General features: G+C 32.8%; 2 protein-coding genes across 9 annotated transcripts in view; one reads left to right on the plus strand and one right to left on the minus strand.

Moving 5' to 3' along the window:
- Positions 1-20,855, plus strand: part of LOC134546155 (carnitine O-palmitoyltransferase 1, liver isoform) — a 126,442-nt gene extending 105,587 nt beyond the window's left edge. For all 8 annotated transcript variants that reach the window (XM_063388709.1, XM_063388715.1, XM_063388711.1 and 5 more), the window contains 5 exons: positions 1,906-2,020; positions 7,448-7,582; positions 8,472-8,606; positions 17,444-17,803; positions 18,559-20,855. In XM_063388709.1, coding sequence (XP_063244779.1) covers positions 1,906-2,020; positions 7,448-7,582; positions 8,472-8,606; positions 17,444-17,803; positions 18,559-18,651 — 838 coding nt within the window. In that variant the 3' untranslated portion in view covers positions 18,652-20,855. The remainder of the gene's footprint in view (positions 1-1,905; positions 2,021-7,447; positions 7,583-8,471; positions 8,607-17,443; positions 17,804-18,558) is intronic.
- On the minus strand, positions 8,702-11,478 carry LOC134546157 (acireductone dioxygenase-like). The gene has a single exon (XM_063388717.1). It carries the CDS (start codon positions 11,388-11,390, stop codon positions 10,848-10,850), a length of 543 nt encoding a protein of 180 aa, XP_063244787.1. The 5' UTR covers positions 11,391-11,478; the 3' UTR covers positions 8,702-10,847.
- Positions 20,856-21,849: the final 994 nt, after the last annotated feature.

Here is a 21,849-nt window from a genome sequence, read left to right on the forward strand (position 1 = left end):
CAAAGAGTCGTATCATTTTTTTATGAATGATAAAAATAATTACTCTAGTTAACATCATTTTAAACACCAAATATAATGTGTACTCAGCAACATATCAAGCTGATATTCTGTAAATATTTTTACTATGCACATTGTTTCTTCTAATCCTAATTATATCAATTACTGCGGAGATTGCTTCACAATCTTGGGGTCATACCCCATCTCGTGAAGTTACGTCATTAACGCCTGCTGCAACATCCGACTCCTGCAAAGTACCTGTGCTTCATTGGTTGCCTGAGCGCCGTTCTACCATCAGTCACTTTATTCACCACAATTTGTAGGTCACTGTCATATGGCCACATTCATTATACTGGATTAACTCTTCCGTCTCATTTAGAGCTCTCACAATGTAAGGCCTTGTCTCATTGTATGCATACTGTGGCTTAGTGATGAGTTATGTTTAGAAATAGGATCTAAGTTAAGCCTAAAGGCTTCTTCATTTTAATCCCCAATATCAATATCCCCAATGTTATTTTTGCGTGATCAGGTGTTAAAATAAAAACATACTTGTTTCAAATGGCTATTAATGGTAATAGATATGTACCAGGCTGGTGTAGATTTTAATTTCATGAAACTGTTGACAGGAATGATTTCCAGAAGTTTCTTCAAAATTGCCAAATTAGCAGGAATGTACTACATATATGTAGGCTGTTTTGTACATTGTGCGATAGACACTGATTTTTTATGCCTGCTTGGTGGCCGCGGTTTTTGGTTTTTGTCCCCCTCCAATCACAGGTTCAAGGTTTCATGGTTTGGCACCTCTAACATTCCTTTGGCCTTTGCACCAAAAGTGTGTCACCTTTGTTTTTCTTTATGCTTTTTGACTGTACATAGCAATTTGTGCATGGTGCAAGTAATTTTCAGAAGTTGTCAACATGCGTTGAGTGTATTTCTTTTGCTTTTGAAATTCTATGGCATGTAAAGAAAACTTTGTCCTAATAGACTAGTATTGTATTAAATATGCTTGAGTAAAATAATAAATGCATTTAATACAAATATTTATATTGCACAATCATGCAACAGTCTTGTGGATTGTAAAATTTTATTTCTTTAGTTTTAATACAATAGATATATGTAATATTCTTTTTTATCTTACATGGTAAATCCATGAACCTTTGAAAATATTAGTACATCACTGTAGAGCACTTACTTTTTTTATACAAGTAGATTTGGAGAGGTTAGCAAATTTATGAAAAAATGAGTACGGAGTTTTTCAACTAATAAGTCTGTACACAAAGGACTAACAACATAAAGTTGTTCTACAGTGTGACTATTTTCAACGTGAAAGTGAATTTACCTTTAAGCAAACATCTTAGAAATATTTTTAAATAGTTTGAAACAACATAATATAGTATGTACTTGTATTGTGCCGATAAAGAAGCATCAAAAATTTAATTTTTTTAAAGTGTAATACCTTAAAGTTGCCCAATGGTAAATAGTTCATAATTTTGTGTTTCTGCTGATAATTTTTCTTTTTCACTTGTTTACATTTTTTTATATGTCATAAACACAAATTTTTCTTGTAATTTTGTCTTGAGATTATGAATATTTAAATATTGGAAAATAAATTACATGCAATATTGATAAATAGTTATATTTTAAAAATAACAGGTTTTAACAATATTATTTTCCACTTCTATTAAACTTACATTTTTCTTAGTGCATGTTGAAATTATTTACTTTGGATGCATACATTTTTTTAATGTGAAATCAGCAAAATCAAGGGATTGTTTATGTTTTGAACATTTGCATTAGGATTTGAAATACTACAGTGTAAACACTAGTATTATTGTGGTATGTGTGTATCTGTGTTATGTCATTGGTCATGCCTTGCGAAGCACGCCATGATGGCCGTCTCTGCGACAGATATGCTCCCGATGGCCACGTACAGGGTGTGCCAGAGTTCAGCCCACCTCCGCCCACCAGGCTCCAATGGGACTTGAAACAGCCTTGCGTGGAAGCGATTGAAAAATCTTTTCAGGTGTGTGAGTGGGTTTGTTTTTAGAAGTCATAGGATGAATGTTTTAAAAATGAGTAGTTGAAATACATGAAAAGCACATCCAGTACCGTCATGAAGGGAGAGCGTGCGGGGAAAGGGTTGGGGGAGGGCAAACTTCTGGGGCCCAGCCATCACTGGGGAACCAGTTGAATGTCGAAGAATTTTTTTAATGCTTGTGTTTACCTTGGTAATAGGACAAAAATTACAAGTCTGTTGCTAATAAAATCTGTTGGAAACCTTACAGGTTATGCAGTACTCGCAGGTAATGTTTATAGTAATAGTCATGATAACTAGAGACAAGCTTTTAGGTTTTATTTTTAGTTCATTTTCATTTTTAAAATATAGGATTTCTGTGTTACTGTTTTTAATTTTTATCAATACATGCTGTTTTTCAATACTTAAACCCTTAAAATAGTGTATTTGTATGCTGATTTTTTTACAATAATTATAATTTGTAATATTGTTTGTCTAAAACAGATACATTCAGAACAATAAAAATAAATTGGTGAGCATTTTCTTTTTAAAAGCGATTCAATAAAAGATGCACAATAAAACTAATTACAGTGAAACCTCTTTAATACAAACCTGAAGGGACCTAAAATTTTGCAGTTTGTATTAACGAGGTTTGTATTAACAGGTGCATATGCTCACATTAATAATAATCGACAAAATCAAGTATTGATTTTTTACTCGAAAATTAGTCAAATAGAGAATTAAAGAGGCTTGAAAAATTCATTGATTTTTTTCTGCACTTTTTTAGTTGCATAAATGTCCTTTACTGCACTGCAAAGTTTGTCGAAGGAAGACAAGACATCAGTGTCTACAGCACTAGCAGCCAGAACATTTTCCAAGACAATTAATGCTGAAGTGGACTTCACTCTAAGAATTTTTAAAAAATATTTCAACCTCAAAATTAGTGTCAGAAATATATCAGTTACTTGTCATTAAAGTTAAATCAGTTGAAAAATAAATAAAAATGGAAGTATTTTACTTAATTCAATTTCCACTTGCAAAAAAAAACATACGCACAATAAATCTACATGGAAATTAAAGTCTTTTTCAATATCCTGAAGTCTGAAATATGTTTACTCATGTCATCAAATGTAGAGCTGTACTGAAGAAGCCGATTTTGCCAATATTTAGTTGAATCTGCATTTCTGCCGACTTCCGATACGCTTGTTAATTTTCGGCCGATATTACTGAAAAACGAGAGAGACTGCCATAACCTAAAAATCCACGATTACCCTTTTCGCTTTTCGTAGTAGTACTGCATTTTTTCAGATCGCATTATTTCTTCGCAACATGTGCCAAACGTACATATAAAAATTTAACATCCTATTTTTCATTAATGTTCTTTATTTTTAATATGTCATAAATAAATACATTACCGTCACGGTAAATATACATCTCGGTTGTTACGGTAACTGTAGTGCAAATGTGGTAGCTATCGTGCTTCTGTAGTAATTATGGTATCGACAAAGAATCTTTAGTTCTTTTTATGGTAATTATCTTAGGATAACATTGGGTTTGTACTGTAGTTATGATACATCATCCAATTTCTTCGTAAGTTGTTGTTCATTTGTCTTTTCTTCATATTTACGTGCTCCATTACTTGGCTGCAGATTTAAGTTGATTATTACTACTGTATACTATCGTTACTGTTTTTATGACGGTTTCTTTCTAAGAAATGGTTATTTCTGCAAAATCTTTATGGTTAAACGATCATCTATTATAATTTATAGTGACGGGACCACATTTTGTACGATCAATGCGGACAAAACGATAATTCGAACATCGGTACAAGCGGACTTTTTTAACCTTAAATGTATGGCAATTTTGCCGGGACCGTAGAAAGTATACGATAAACACGGACAATCGATACATGCGATTTCGATAGATAGAGGTTTGACTGTAGACCATTTACCGTACAAATTATTTGCCGTTAACAGAATTATAGTGAAGCTGCGTGCACGTGATTAAAGTGTGCGATTCTTGTTCTAAAATTTCATTCGGTTTATCCGATAATAAAACAATAGTACACTACGTGAGCGGACGTGAGGTTACTTCGTAATACATAATAACGAATATTTCGTATTAACCGTATTGATTGACATTAAATATGCTATCCCAGTCTGAAGGGGAATTAAAAGTGTTCGAATAAACGCGAACTTTGAAATAACCGGTATTTTATTAACGAGGTTTCACTGTAAATAAATTGTTCTGATCTATGTACATGGGTACAATTTTTGTCCATAAAAGACATTCCTTGTATTTCAAACATTAAGAAATTACTTTTTTTTTGTGATTTGAATTATGTTTCAGTTCAATGCTGCTTAATCCCACTTAATTCTGTTATATAACTTGCATTCGGTGTATTAACTTGCATTTCTGTGTTATTTTGGTTTTTGTCACTATTCACTATATAATATTGTCCCTAATGTTTAGTATTTAGTTTTTTTTTAGTTTTATTTATTTAGTTATTTATTTAGAAATTGTAAGGTTTTTATAAAATGGACTTGAAGTAATGGGGAGGTGGCTTGACAAAATTATTTGCCCCCCGGACCCTTAGTTTCTCTCGACGGTCCTGAGCTCATCTTGACTCAGGAATGATTGGACGTGGTGTATAAATGACAATATGTATGGTGAATTGTGATAAAACCGAAAAAACAGAAAAAAAACATGTTAATTTAACCATATAACACTTAAATTCAAGTTAATACACAGTGTGCAACAAAAATCATGAAAATTATTTAGCAGTTTTAATAAAATCGTAACTCAAATTACAAAAAATGTTATCTTTTAGTAATTCAATGGATGGAAATTTATTTAGCATGATGTATGTACCAAAATATATAAACTAAATAAATAGGAAAAACTTTACTTTTTTTGATCTTAAAACTGTTATTTATTAGAAACTAATTCTTATATTATGACGTTGGTATATTTTTCAAACCCACAAATACTTGCTGATTTAAATTTTTATTGTTTAGAGTAGTCAGATATTAATTTAATTAATTAATTAACATATTGTAAGATGCACATCAATACTCTAGGGAGTTTGCAAGGAATGTGCACCATAAAAACAAAAATAAATGACAATGTAATACAGGGTACAGAGAACAAATACAACGGATACATAAACAGAAACAACAATATAAAATAAACATACAGCATCATTAAATAAAAAAAAAGTTAAAATATTAATCACATGAAATATACAACAGAAGAATCGAGATAAGTATTAAAATAAAAGTTAAGCATAATTTAACAGGACATTAATGAGAAACATGTGAATCATATTGTTTAAATAATTTTTATATATATTATAATTATAGTTTTCCAATAAAGCCAATAGTTAGTCTGAATAGGTTGTCATTGTTTCTGTTCAAGGTACATAAGGTGGATAATAAACGGCTATGAAAATGATGACTCTTAGGCCTGTGTTATCTACAAGTAGTATATATTTGCAACTATTTCTTGAAGTAAAACAATTGATAACACAAAGTGAGTCTAAATAGATTCTACGATCAGATGTTTAATGTTTTCAATTTTGTTACTAACAGATTCAATTATACTATATCAGATTTAATTATACTATTCCAAAGAATTGAACAATAATCAAGTTTTGATCTAATTAGAGCTAAGTATAATGAAAGAATGGAGTTTGCAGAAGTAGCATGAAAAGTTTTGTATTTGATAAAGGCAAACGTTCTTATGAAACTGGAGATGAGAAAGTCTACAAGTTGATGAAAAAATAATTTTAAGTCTACAATGATGCAGATATTTTTTATTGAAGTACATTTTGGTATGATAGTAATGTCCAATAAGTAGTAATGTTTAATAGGTATATATTTCTTAGTGAAGTTTATTATTTTAATTTTGGCTTAATTAGATGTAACTAGATTTGTAGTGCACCACTCATTAAGTTCATTAATATTGGTTTGTAAAATTAGGCAATAATTTTGAGAGGTTATTTTTCTCCAGATTTTAAGATCATATGCAAAAAGAGAACTAATAAATTGATTTAGTGCCAGTGAGATATCATTAATGAACACATTTTAAATTATTGGTGACAAGGTCCCACCCTGGGGAACAATAAAGCTTGCATAGAAATAAGGATAAATACAGTTATTAATAGTAACATAAAAATTATATTTTCTAAAATAACTGGAAAACCAGTTCTTAATACAAATTATTGTATTGAAAAAGTGCACTATGTATGTATTAGTCAAAATTTCACTGTTTTGGTGAAATAAGTATTGTGAAACATTTAAGTGTTGTATTTTTTTAAAAATATGCTATCTTTATTAATAAATAGAGTTCATTAACAAAAAAAAGACACTCAAATCTCCCATTTTAAAAATAAAATTGGCATAGACATTAAAACCATAAAATCTATTCTTTGTGTATAAGTGTATTGATATGCTTGTAACATAAAGGAAAATCTACCTCCAAACTATCTTAAAATTCTATTTTGTTGAAGATGCTCATAATACAACTTAAGCTAGAGCCACATTGTGGAAAATGTTGCTGTTCGCAGGGTGAGTTTTTCTCGTGCTCGCCCATTTCCTCCACTTGTGTATTTCCTCACTGCTCCATTGTATCCCTCACATTCAGTATTCAGCCGTACGGTGGACAGTGACCATACTCAGGGTAATGCCATTCCTTCCCCAGCACCCCAGTATATGACATTAAGTGTATGTCCATGTGGTATAAGAAAGCATTTGCAATAATGTTGAGGTTAGAATGATGGTTAAAATATTGGGGTTGTGTATCTAAAATGTATGTCTTGCACAGTGAGAGTGGCTGAAACAAATGTTTTCAGAATAATTTTTAAGTATGAAAATGGCTGTATCATATTTTGAAAGTACGTACATACTTCCAAGGACTTTCATCATATTTTTATGTTTATATTTTCACCACTTAAGTTACCTCTATAATTCATAACAGAGGAGTCCTGCTAATCCAAAACCCAAAAATCTGGCTAATATGGTCCTGACACGATTATCAACATTGTTAGTGATTTTTTGCTGTATTTTATGATAACTTAATACTTATATTGATGTATTTTACTACATGCTGTTTGTTGCATTAAAGCTAATCTGATAATAGAGTAAGCCGAACAGGTCTCGGCCCAATTAGTTTGAATTAGCAAGACTCGACTGTAGTATTTCATTGCTCAATGAAAATAATTTACTTCAGTTCAGAACCTTATGCTTAAAGGCAATATTGCATTGTATGTATCAGCAAGTGGACAATTAGCATTTTGTCTAACACATCGGCACTGCTGACTACTTTACTAACTTAAGAGCTTATTGACTGCTGGTCACATTTATATGAACTTTCTGAGTTTTTTGTTTTGTTTTGTGGAACATGCACACTGACACAAGGGTGCTTAATGGTGGGCAGGTTGCGGAGAAGTTGCTGAACGATGTCGACCTGAGAATACTCATGCACACGGCGTACGGCAAGGGTTTCATGAAGCTGTGTCGCATCAGCCCTGATGCGTACATCCAGATGGCCCTGCAGTTGGCGTATTTCAGGGTGGGTACGCTCATTTGTCGTGCGCTTCACAGTTGACTGTCCCAGTATTATTGGTCTGTGACATTGAGTGTTACCATCCGCAATGACCTTGCTGTCTACGAGACATAAGACCCAACTTAAATAAAGAAAGAAATATAACTAGCATGATCCAATCCATAATTATTTCAAATACTACCTACAAATCACGTTTAGTAGAATTTAGGCTCCAAGTACTGTGGCATTTGAATGAATTCATAGTTTTGTGACTAAGTGCACAACATTTTCATCTGCAACTATTGTAATTTTTTTTATTTTTACTCTTTGTGATTTTGTTTTAAAATGTTTAGGCAGCTGTTGCATGTATCAGACTGACTTTTGAACTTAAAAAATAATTAATTATTTTTATGAAACTTGGAGGAATGATACTCCAAGAATTCCATGAGTACAAACAAAGATAATGGAAAAAAAACCTAAAAATGATAGATAAAATGTTTAAAAAAAAAATTGTTTGAACTTTTTTTACTTTGTACATAATTGGTCCCAGCAACATTATTATTTACACTGTTTGTCATTAATGATTATATTGTGTGCAATGTTATTGTTAATTTTTTTATTATCTTCATTAATATTTATTGCTATATTAAGCTTAACTAAAAGTTAATGCCTAAAGTATCAACACAGAACTCTCATAATGAATATTAAAAACATTTGCATCAGCATACAAACTCCACAAATCTTTTACCATCAGTTTAGCGGTGATGGCTCGCAGTACCATCTTAACCACACTCGTTACGACAAGCTTCCACCATGTTGTTAACTGACAGTAATGCATATCAGGTGTTGCATAATGTTTAGTTTAACATATAATGTAGTTTTGGCCAGAAACGTGGCAGTAGGGCTGGTGTTTCAGGATGCCAGCAGGTTCTGCCTGACTTACGAGGCCTCAATGACTCGGCTGTTCCGAGAAGGACGCACTGAGACCGTAAGGCCGTGCACAATCGAGTCTTGTGCCTGGGTGCGCTCAATGTCTGACAAAAAAGTCACGGTAAGTTGTTTGGAGAATATCTCTTCTTGGACAGCAAATATTTTTTTTTCTTTTTTTTTTTTTCAGTTTTTTGACTGCCATTTTCTTAGTCTGTGACATTTTTGGTTTGCTAATTACATCCCTGCGAGAACGTGTAAAAGTGGCATTGCATGATGTTTCAAAATGTATGTGCCCAATTATATATAGTATATGTAATTGATTTCATAATACAATGGGGTGCTGGGTTTATACCTCAAGGAATATTTAAAAAATGCATGCTAAAAAATCACGTCACACAATTACCAAGCATATTTTCATACATTTATGCGTTATTCCTGTGCTTATGGTATGTTCCATAAAACCTTGTTTATCCGGCCCTCGTTGATCCAAATCTCTGGATAATCCGGATCAGATTTGTAGACATTTTATGTAATGTACACATAAAAAAAATAGTATTCTACATCTATGCAAAGACAACACACCATAATGTAGCTGACAGTGCTTCATTCAAATGCCATACATGTTTGAAACAGAAGAAAGTTGACAAATTCTTTGTTAAGAAATTATGTGAAAAGTTATTTTTATATTTTTTAATGACTTATAAACAATAAAGGACATGTATACTGCATGTATACTATGTAATCTTGTTACAAAATATAGTTTTTTATTGTAGTAAACCATGACTTGATGTAAGTTTTTGGACATTCGCCATTGCTAAGAACTTTTTCTGTTGAAGAAAAACTAATAAATAAAATAAATAAAAATACACAAGAAAGACAAAAAACACACAAAATTAAGCAAACAATTGCTGTTGTCAACAAGAATATAAACACCACAAAATATTCCGAAACAGAAATATGGTCAACAAACAAAGAAAAAACAAAGAAAAAAGTACTAAGTGAACAAAAAAACACACAAATGATGACAACACAAAAATATTGAAACCAAAATAATTAGTAAACCATGTCTGCTTATCTAAAAATGTTATTTTGCTAATCTTAGTACAACCCTGTTATAATGTTCCAGCTTATAAGTTTTTCCTCCTTATAATGTCATATTTTTAAAGTCCCAACTTTTTTCCCATAAGAACAATGTATATATTTCCCGCATATAATATTTCACAAATAGAGCATTTCCTGCTTATAATGTTTGTTTTATAAATTTCAATAAATGCAAAAATAAAGTTTTAAAACCTAACTATTCCAACACTTATTCCATCCGTGAAGTTTAACATGTTAAAAGTTTTACTTTATACTTTACATACATTTTTGTTTACAATCGCTAGTATACCCTAGATGTAGATCTTTCAAATAGGTTTAAGTGGAAAAACAAAATGTAAGTATGCCAGAACACTAGCATTATATGTTTGTGCTCACTAACGCTGTGTATTCAATATATGGAAGGTATATAACGTTCGCAGTCGGTACCCTTGTCTTGAAGAAAAGAATTACAAATCCTTCCATTTCTTGCCATTCTAGTGTGTTTTCAGATGTACGTACATAATCTTACAGAATTTTAGTTTGCCAACTATTCGCAATGACAAGAATAAAAAATGAAGAGTTTTCTATTGCTGTTAAAGATTTTATTTTATTTCGTCACTGTCATGAATCGAAAATCATTTTACAGAAATATGGCAGTGTGTCTTTAAATAATAACATGAATATTTATTTGATGGCACAGGATTGAAAGTCTAGCTTAGTTTTTGGATACAACAGTGTGGGTGTACATTATTTGACACTTTCTTAGTTCTATGTTTTCTCATCTTGTGAATTAAAATATTTCCTTTACTTTATGTGATCACTTAGTTTATAATGTAACAAGTATTTTATAATAAAGTAAAACAAGTTTTGTAGAATTTTCCAATGCTTCTGTATATAACTGTGAAAAATGTTCATATTAACAAAAATAACATTTTTAGCATTGTTACTAATATTTTCACTTTAACGAATTTACTAATAAAAAATACAATTACATGGCAACAGTTTTATTTATTCTGTGGAAAAACTTTTTAAAAATATTTTTTATGTTTGAATTTGAATTATTTGATTGTCTTCTTTACTATCTATAATAATGTGTTGTTAACTAATTCACAGTGTAGTTTATTCTACATTTAATCCATGCAGTATTAATCAAAACAATTTAACATAAAGGAGTAAAAATCACTGCTATCAAATCTCATGTATCTTGATCACAAACACCGGTATATAAACAGTTTCAGTTTATGTGTTCAGCTCTCCAGAAGCAAAGGAAATAAAGTAAATTTTATTCTTCAAACCCTTTTATGGCACGTTGAAGATACTTCTGACGGCATTCCAAGCTGTCTGCTGGTCGATTGTATGGAGTCCACACTGGCTGTCCAATGAAAAACCGCTTTGCTTGGATAAAATTCCTGGTGTCAAGAGTGAAGCGGTGGTAGATGCCTGCTGGTATGATGATTAAATCCCCTGGTGAGACTGCGATACGTATCCACTCTTCATTGATATCGCGGACGTCAAAGTACCCAGAGCCTTGCAGAACAAAACGTATTTCCTCTTCAGTGTGCAAATGTTCCGCAAAGAAAGTTTTCAGTTTTTCTTCATAGTTCTCTAAGCACTCTTTGGAGCAAGTTATGTTGTCTTCATAGGTGTAACCTCTTTTCTTCTTCAACATGTCCAGCTCTTCAGCATAGTTTTCAGGATCAAGTTTGAAATATTCAACACCAGATTTTTTAAATAATTCATCCAAGGTCAGATACTTTGGTGGTGTCCTATGATGTTCTAGTCTCTGATCTTGTTTGGAAGAATCCATGAACCATGCCTGAACCATGTTGTTAAACTTGCGTAAAGTCCGTCTGTAGTAGAAACCCTTTGTGCTCTGAAAATTACTTGCAGTCTGTAAGTAAAACTTGGGAGTGTGTTACATAAACATCATGTGGACTTCTGACCCCTGGGTGGGTTATCAAGAAAGTGATATTCAAGGATGGTGAAGTTGAAAGGTCATGACTACTGGACCCAAAAAGAAAGTTATTTTACATAGTAGACTGAACCAAAAAAACACTAATTTCTTTAATTGGTTTTGTAGTTTGTAAAGGTTTTGTAGTTCTGTGTTTAAAAATATTTTTTTAGTGTGTAATATTTTTTACAGCTCTTTTTTTAGTCCCAAGGAAAACAAAATTAATTATATTGTACATTTTGTATTTTCAAAAATTCAAATCTAATTAGTAACCATCTCTTTGTATTATAAATATCACTGCTCTTCAGAAAATTTAAGTAAGTATATCAGAAGCAAAACGGGCACTATGCATTAAGGTTGTGCCTTACACACAATTTTATATTTTTCATGACAAGTTTTTTGCTATAGGACAGTTTTCTTACAAATTTTGTCATCTGACACACACTACACATAATATTATATTCGAAAAAAGTAATTCAAGTACATATTCATAGTTAACAGCTTTTGGTTTGAGTTAATGTTTGCTATCACACAATAGCCTTAGTTATAATTAATGTAAGACGTCATACATCCTGTAATATGGTTACATAAATATGCCATATTTTATATTCTTATTTTCTAGTTTTTTTGAAGAGAATTGGTTTCTGAAGTAAAAAGTATTACTACTTAAGTTTATGATTCACAGACCACAGAGGGTGGAGGTATGTCTCATTAATTATGAAAGATTTTACTGTCTCTTCTTTCAGAATTACCTATTCTAAGAGCTTAAATTCCTTTGGTGGATTGTCTTACAATTAGTACAGAAATACTGAATTTGCAGGGAACTTGAATTAAAAGAGATATACCCTGAAAGTAAATTCTGTTTACTTATTTTTCTAAAATCATTACAATAATTTCTACATTTCAAAAATAAACAATTAAACTGATAATTATTTCTCAAATTAATTTTAAATTATTTACTTTCAACAAAACCTTATGCACTTATTTACCGGAGCATTAAATAAACTTAATTTATTTCAAAAGAGGGGCTCCTTATCAATAATTGTTCGACTAGCGAAACAAAATTTAGATTTTGTAAACTCTTACATCTAATAAACCCTTGTAGATTTATCTGTCTTTTAGATGGTTTATCATAATAAAAGATGTCGGTCCTTATCGGTGTTTGAAAATACTGCAGGCCAGTAGCTGATTTGAGCTAGACACGGAAGCAGAAATTTGGGGAGAGCCACACATCAAAACACAATCTAATGGCGATGCTGAAACTGGAAGATACAGTGGTGCAGATGAGTCCGAATGTCTATATGGTGAAAATAAAATTTGTTGGGGATGAAATTTACAAATAATAGCTTCCACTTACAAATACGTGTGCGTGCGCGCTCTTCGTTTACCATCGGTTATCTCGATCTATTTTGGTTTAACATCGTCTGTTGGTGTTAAATATTAATTCGTCCATCTTAGATCAACCTGATTTCCGGGGTTTTTTGCCCCAATATGAACCTCTCTCTTTAAAATCACTGCAGGTCGTCAACACGGAAATGTTTAGATCGCCGACCAAGAAATCTGGTTCCAGTTCTAGTGCAACTCAGGAACTACCCACGTTGGAGATAACCAAGCTGGAAATAATGAAGCCAGATGCTCTTAAACTCGATGATTTAATTAAAAAGGTTGAACTGCTTTGCAATAAAGTTGATGCTCTTCAAAACGAAAACGCTCAACCTAAGTGTCTGCTTATCGACTCCCGCTCTGAAACGGCTGTGATTAAACAAGAACTCATCTCAATAAAAGAAAGTTTGTTTGTAATAAATAAAAGTGAGATATCTTATAGTCAGGCTTTAATGAAGTCTTCGAGCGACAAAAAAACTGAACGTGTAGCAGCACAGAGCATCTCGGGTAACGGGCGTCCGTCCAGTGACCTACTTCCGACACAGCAAGAAAAAAGTGATGTCACCAAAAACAACCACACCAACCAACATGCTGACACTGACGGCTTCACCGTTGTGCAAAATGCACGAAAATCCAAAATGAAGGCGAATACAGAATCCAAGCGTGAGCCGGAAAGAAAGAAAACACCGATGCAAGTGGGTATAAGGAATATTCCCACCCTTACAACGGTCGCCAAGCCTGTTCCGAGAAGAACAAAAGCACTGTTTGTTACTCGTTTTGATCCTTCTGTTCAAGCAAACGAGATAGTTGACTACATAACTAATGAACTCAATCTTTCACATGTTAAGGTAGTGAAACTTAGAACCAAATTCGATTCTGATGCTTCGTTTCACATAGTAGTACTTGAAGAAGATTTTAATAGAATAAATAACATAGTATTCTGGCCGAGTGGGTGCTTAATCAGTCCCTTCTACGGTAAACTCCACCCGGAACAAATTGCTACCAGTGACTCTACATCAAATAATTCCGTCAGCACTGATAAGACTGTCATCCCCATGAAGCCCTTATGAGCTGGTGTCACTGCAACGAACCTGTCTCCGGTGCCAGGAGGAGCACCGTAATTTGTTTTCGTGCATCCTATTTCAAAGGAATTGGAAATTTTTTATCAAAACGTCCGTGGTCTAAGAACTAAATCAAAAGAATTCTATGAAAACATTATTATCTCTAATTATGATTTTATCTGTCTAACTGAAACCTGGTTCAACGATCTTAGCATTAATTCCCACTACTTCACAGACCAATACTCAATCTACAGAAATGATAGAGACGCCTTGCTGACTTCTAAAGGTTGTGGTGGTGGTGTTTTGATAGCAGTCAATAAGTTTAAATTCACTTCCATTCAGCCTATTTTTCACCTGGACTACTCCGGAATTGAATCTGTTTGGTTAAAAGTTAAAATGTCTCAGAATAAATCCTTTATATATTTACCACCCCAAAACATCACCAAATATTTATTCATCTTATTTTGAGACTTTAGAAGATAAACTGGCTGCTTATCAAGATGAGTTAGTGCTACTTGGTGATTTTAACGTCCCAGGTGTTGATTGGACCAATAATCTAACTACCAACATCGTGCACACGCACATCAAGACTAAAGCACAATATCTTATAAACTTTATATCTAGTCTTGGTCTATTTCAGTATAATACAATCCTATCATCCAAAAACCTCTTAGATCTTTGTCTTACAAACATCTCGCAATGTTCAGTATCTCATGCGGATGAAGCACTTGTCACTGAAGACCCATATCATCCTGCCTTAATTATAAAAATAATATCTGACAGCATTCCTTATGTGGTCAGTTCTACTAGAGTCTCTAGGTCCTATATAAATGGTGACTATCTTGGTCTTTACAATGCTGTTAAAAACTAGGATTGGTCAAATTTCTATGAATCTACTGATGTTAACTATCTTGTTGATCAATTAACTACTTGTATAGGTCACAATATTAATGAATTCATCCCCGTTTTCATTAGCAAACCATCTAAATACCCTGTTTGGTTTTCAAAAGACTTAATTCTAGCTTTAAAATCCAAGAAACATTTTCACAAACTTAACAGAAGAAACAAAAATATGTACTATTATACTAAATTTTCATTCCTTCGAAAACAAACCAAATATCTTATCAAGCATGATAAAATAAATTGGACCAGAACCACTAACAATAATATCAAGAACAACCCTAAGAAGTTTTGGCGCTATGTCAAATTAATAAAAAACAGTTATCATGAACAGCATTCGTTAAAAGTTAATGATGTTGTATCTAGTGATCCAGTGGTGTTGACTAATGTATTTGCTGAATACTTTTCAAGTGTTTATGTGTCCTCTAATGTCAATTACCAAGTTCCCACCTTAAATTCATTCCTTGATACAATATCTGTTCCCTCTGTTTCTGACAGCCTTGTGCTTTGGGGCATAAGGGCTCTAAACCCCTCAATGTCTACAGGACCCGACGGGATTCCTAATTTTATTCTGAAAGGCTGTTCAAATATATTAGTACCCCTATTAAAACATTTATTTAATACTAGTTTAAGAACCCAAGTTTTTCCAAATAAATGGAAAATTGCAAATTCATAAAAACGGTAGCAAATTAAATGTGGTTAACTATAGACCAATATCACTATTAAATGGTCTCTCTAAAATTTTTGAAAAAATAGTTTTTAAAATCACTAATTTCCAACTAAAAAATCGTTTATCTAGTAATCAACATGGCTTTAGATCAGGAATGACCACAGCCACCAATCTAATTACTTTCCTCAATCCTATTTTTAATGAAGTCATTAGCAGGGGTCAGGTAGATGCCTGCTATTTTGATCTTGCTAAAGCTTTTGATACTGTAAACCATTCATTACTATTAGGCAATTTACATAATTTCGGTCTTAGTGACAATTATGTTAATTGGTTTTCTAGCTACCTTAAAAATCGAACTTTTTTTGTATCTATCAACAACTCCAATTCTTCAAATTTTATAGCTAGTTCTGGAGTTCCTCAAGGTGGTACCTTGTCTCCTTTACTTTTTAACATATTTATTGATGACATTACTCAAATTCTGAATCATTCTTCTGGCACTCTATTCGCAGATGATCTAAAAATAAGTAGAACAATTTTCTCTTTTAATGACTGTTTATTATTACAAACTGACATTAATGAAATTAATAACTGGTGTAAAGCCAATCTTGTGACCCTCAACAAAGGCAAAACAAAAGTAATATCCTTTACCAGAAAATACCTTCCTATCAAATACGATTATAAATTGGGCAACACCTTAATTCAGAAATCCTCTTCTCTCAAAGATTTAGGTATCATTCTAGATTCTAAATTGTTCTTTCACCAACATGTTCAACATTTAATTTCTAGTTCCCGAAGAACATTAGCTTTAATTAAATATGTCACATGTTATGCTACCAAAACTGATTCTATCCTCTCACTTTATTTAGCATTAATTAGGTCAAAACTAGAATACTGCTCAGTAATTTGGAACAACATCAATATGTGCGATAATATGAAAATTGAAACTATACAGAATAAATTAATAAATATTATTATTCAAAAACAACTTCCTCTACCCAATCTGATATCTCTCTCAAGTCGAAGAGAATTACTTGACTTTATTTTTATTAAAAAATGTTATACTAACAAATTAAACTGTAAATATATACTTGACAACACCGGTTTAAGAGTACCTCCTTTTAACAGTCGTTTAACTTCCACTTTATGTACAGTTAATAGAAATAATGATATTATCTTTAGGCTAATAACCAATTTTAATAAATTTGATAAAGACTTTAATTATTTTCCTTAGTTCCTAATGATCATATGTGTTTTAGTCCTGTATTGTATAAATTTTAACGTTTGATTTTTGTTTTATTGTCTTTCGTTATGTGTGTTTTGTATTTATGTGTATTATATTGTATTGTTTTGTGTTTTTCATTTATGTTTATTATTGTGAGTGTATATGTATCTAATTGTGTGCCAACCATTAAAGGCTTTGTCCTGTTGGTTGGCATGTTACAATTACAAATAAATAAAAAATAAATAAAATAAATATGAGTTACACTTTCAAAATATTTCTTCATACTATTTGAAATCATATAAAAGGCAAAAACTTAATGGCATAGCTTGCTGTTGAGATTACATTATTATATTGTAATATTTTACATAGTTTTACATTTTTACATTGTTATAGTAAAAATCATAGCTGCTAGCAATCAGATAAGCTATTTGGCTATTTTTAAATTTTTGCTTTCACCAACAATACTGGGTTTTGACTCAGTGGGGCAAGGAATATCTCTTTACAAAACATTGTCTTAAGTGGCAACCTAACTAATGTCTACCCTAATTACTTGCAGTCATGCATGCTTACATGCCCGTTCAAGAAGACCTTGTATGTTGACTCTGCTGCATGATCACTCCCTTGCGTGTAGAGGTGCAGGTGTAGGTGCAAGCGAATGCATGGCAGTCCTGACGTGGTGACTGCTCGACAGGTGGAAGAGAGGGTGCGGCTGTTGCTGGAAGCTTGCAACATGCACCAGAAGGGGTACCGGGACGCCATGTGCGGCAAGGGCATCGACCGCCACCTGTTCTGCCTGTACGTGGTCTCCAAGTACCTGGAGGTGGACTCGCCCTTCCTGAAGGAGGTGCTGAGCGAGCCGTGGAAGCTGTCCACGTCACAGACCCCGCACGGCCAGACCAGCCACCTGGACCTGCGCAAGTACCCGCGCTGCATCTCCGCGGCGGGGGGCTTCGGCCCCGTCGCCGACGACGGCTACGGCGTGTCCTACATCATCGCTGGGGAGGATATCCTCTTCTTCCACATCACCAGCAAGGTCTCCTCCCCGGAGACCGTGAGTATCAGCTCTCGCTTTATTGACTTGCATTTAGGAGCATCGAGTCGGTACCCGAGTGGTCCAGTTGCGTTGAGCCGTTGTGCACGATCATGTGCCGTAAAACACCACCGACCAAACTAAACAAAACAAATTTATAATTATTTAATCACAGTTACAATCCGTATATCTCTCCTATGTTTCAAATGTAATGCCAGTTTAAAAAGGTATTGTTATTCACTGCTAGATATTGTGGTATTTATACTATTGTTACATGAGGTTTACATAATTTTTTTGGTCATAGGCTGGGAAATTTGAAAATAATTTTTGCTGTGTTGTAGTTATAATGCATAACTTTACCTTTATTATAGTTAGAACTTGAACTTATCACCACTGTAAAGTATTAGGATATATGTGGTTAAGAAACCATGATTCTTGTTGAAATATTAAGCTTGACTTGAATTACTGTGTATGATAATAATAATCTTTGAGGTGACCACAACATATTCGTTCATGAAAACATATTATTTCTAGTCATATGCAAAATCAATTAGTAGTAGTTCTCACCTGTGGTAAAGGTTTGGAAACTTTCCATAAAACCTTTTATGATAATTATTTTACCAAAAAACAATCTGGTTTTACTAGCTCACGTTCTTGGTGTTGCTATTTTAATGGCCAGCAGAGTATTTTCTCATGTGTTAAGAAGCCTACCTTAGCATCCAAATGTAACGTAGTTACTGTATGTACAGTATTTGGTTTGTTTTATTTGATACCAGAGTTCGAGTCGGTTTGCTGACAACATCACGCAAGCACTGGCTGACATGAGGGACTTGTTCACGGAATGGCAAGCGAAGAAACAGAAGGCCTGATGAAGCTAACCTTAGTGCAACTTGGACATTGGACACATCAGAACCTCTAATACTGGTGCTGGCTGGAAGACTAAGTTATAATTATTGTGCTGGGCACTGGTAGGATATAGTGATGACAGGCAGATTTTATTTTTAAATCTTTTGTATAGTTGTTATAATTATTGCTGTTAAAAATTATGTAGCTACACTAACAACATTATGCTTACTTTTAAGATAATGACCTAATGAGATCCACAGAAGTTTATGTTCTATTTATGCAGTTTTAGCTTTCTTATTTTTTACCCTCTCAGTGATGCGTATTCATTCTTATACCATTCCTTACATTTTCTTTATGGCCTGTTGACTTTTATTTTAGTTTACAGCTACAAAAATGGTGAAAAAATGTCCGTACATATCATTGAAGGTATCAGCAGTAGCTGTATAGTTTTATTTTATGGCATGGGTTTTAATATTTTGATGTTATTTTTATACATAGTTATTGACAATATGACTTTTAGTTGATATAATTTTTAATATTCTTCAATAAAAATAACAGTATGTGTCATCGGTCAGGTAGTAAAATTGTGAATCTGCTCTTTTATTGAGATGAGTAGATAACCTAATTTACAATAATTTTTTGAGATTTTTTTTTTTGTGTGGTACAGTACTTGGTAATATCATGCCAGCATACTAAATGATAGTTTGAAAATACAGATTTATTTATTTTGCTATTTTCATTATGTTCTCCAGTTTTGATACTGTATAGATAAAAAAATTGTGTGTGCAGGTTATAGGCTAGTGGTTTCAACTTAAGAGTTCTGACCTACAATATTTTATCAGTAATTTTTTTTTGTTTACAAAGGTATAACAAAACAGTTTCTTTATATTTTTTAAGGTTTCAGAATTGTACTTGGTAAAAGTGAATACAATACATATTGCAATATATACATATGTACAAAATTAAATTAATAGTATACGTAATTTGGTACAAAGTATATAGTTAATCATGTCTCAAAACCGTGTTTGTTCTTTGTTATGATAATGCCTGATCAATATAGCTTTCTTTCTCCGTGATCTATACCTGTTAAACACTGAATTGTGCTGAAGCAGCAGAAATAGGTTGTGATGGCTGTAAGTGTGTTGCAAGTGTGGAGCACAGCACTCTGAGAGCCGTAGATAGTTTTCAAGGCTACGAACATAGTTATGAATGATTGCCTTATAACTGGTGTTACTTTGATAGCACTTTGTGTTCATGCATAACAAGTATCAGGGTGTCCACATTCTAGAAAGTCAGGGAATCTACTTGTGGAAAAGTCATGGAATAAATTCCTCCCAGTGGTAGCAATTTGAAGGGGATATTTCATGATCCAATCTGCCATCACTTCATCCAATGGTGTTTTATTGAATAATCATACCCACTATAAAATTCTGTATTCAAGGTTCTGTTTGAATTTTCATATTTGTTATATAATTCTAGGCTAGATTTGGGTTTGGCAGAGGCTGTATTTCATTTTTTTTTTCTCCAATAAATCACAAAATAGGTAAATTAAAAAAAAAATAGTCAGGGAAATTTTAATATTTGTCATGGAAAGTGATTCAGGGAAAAGTCAGGGAACTTTCATTGCAGATTAGTGTGACACCCTGTGAGTGCAGTGCAATTGTTTTGTAGATGTACACTTAGTGTGATAGCAAAACAGATTTTTTTTAGATGCAACCAATCAATGCAATTTGAGTAATTGTTACTCATGTAATGTGAAACTGTAACTGCGGAACATTTGTTACCCGAATTGAACTTTATAAGGCATATCCATACACGTATTACAGCACAGTGCATGCTTTGTGAGAGACTGTACAGCTGTTGTGTGCAACTGTCTGTCAATGGAAACAGAATGTTTCTGTCCTGATTTGTTTGTAATATATTTAATAGAGCCCTCATAACACTCGTTATTGTGGAGTTCAAATAATGGAGAACTTTCCTGTGCACTGTAAATAACTACAATTATGTGTGTAAAAGAAATATTCATGAAGACACAGTTTTGTTTACATTTTCTCGCTTCGGAAATTAAATACAATTTGAATTGTTTGATCATTATTGGGCTCTCCTATGATGAAAATGAAATTGATTTACATAAAAAAAAAACACTTAATGTTAAGTAATATCTGTTGACCCTTTTTTTTTTGTGGTTAATGAACAATGTTCAAAATAAATTTTACAGTCTATACTATTTTTATTTATATATTTTATTTGTTTAAATTAATATTTATATTAGTGTTTGTTTCTAGTATGATTTATGTAAGTACCGGGTTCAAAATATAATTTTAATGTAATAGTTTACTCTGGTGTGGCAGTAATATAGATTTTACATTGGTAGTGCAAAAGTGTTTATGCAAAATCAACATAAACTACAAATATACTGTTACCTTCCTATAGTAGCTTTTCACTTGCCTTTTACCCTTATTGTAATATAGCAAATACGTATGTTTTATAAAAAGAACATTACAAATATTAAAAATATTTGGCAGGTGTGTATTATTTTCTATCCCATGTGCAAGGTTCTCTTCTGAAAAACAATGTTTCTGTTCTTTCTAGATATTTGCATTAAGTTGGAATATAAACATTATTTATTTCAGTGCTTAAGAAAGCGTGGTTCATTGTGTTCTTTTTTCTAGTTAATGTACGATAAGTGTCAATTTTTTACTAAATTGGTGTGACCTTTGATTCTGACACGACCAGAGTAAATTCTGTAAGGAAGGGGACGGGAAAGGAAAATGGGGGTTATGTGGGGGAAAGTCAGTATCGTATTGGGTAGGATTTTGTATCTTCACACTTATCGATTAGATATTGCCGTAGACTGGGAAGTTGTTAGGTGCACTTTTTCAGTTCATAAATCATTCTATTTATTCCTGTTGACACAAAACTACAATTTACAGATTTTTTCTCTGGTTGTTCCTACTCTCTCTAGCTTTGAACCAGAGATCACCAGTGCTTGCGACCCAAGTGCAGTACACCAATCCCTCACTTAGCACTTCTTCATATTGCACAAATTCATTTAGCACGATGTTAATTTTACTGCCCCAGTCCTGAATAACACGTCTGTAAGCACGAAATCACAACAGCCAAATAAAAGCATGATGCCACGAAGTCTGCTTCAAATCTGTATATGTATCGTGGCATACAGTTCGCTATACTAGGGGGGAAGAGATGTGCGTGCATGTCTA

Source organism: Bacillus rossius, chromosome 1, assembly GCF_032445375.1.
Source record: "Bacillus rossius redtenbacheri isolate Brsri chromosome 1, Brsri_v3, whole genome shotgun sequence".
Taxonomy (NCBI): Eukaryota; Metazoa; Arthropoda; class Insecta; order Phasmatodea; family Bacillidae; genus Bacillus; species Bacillus rossius.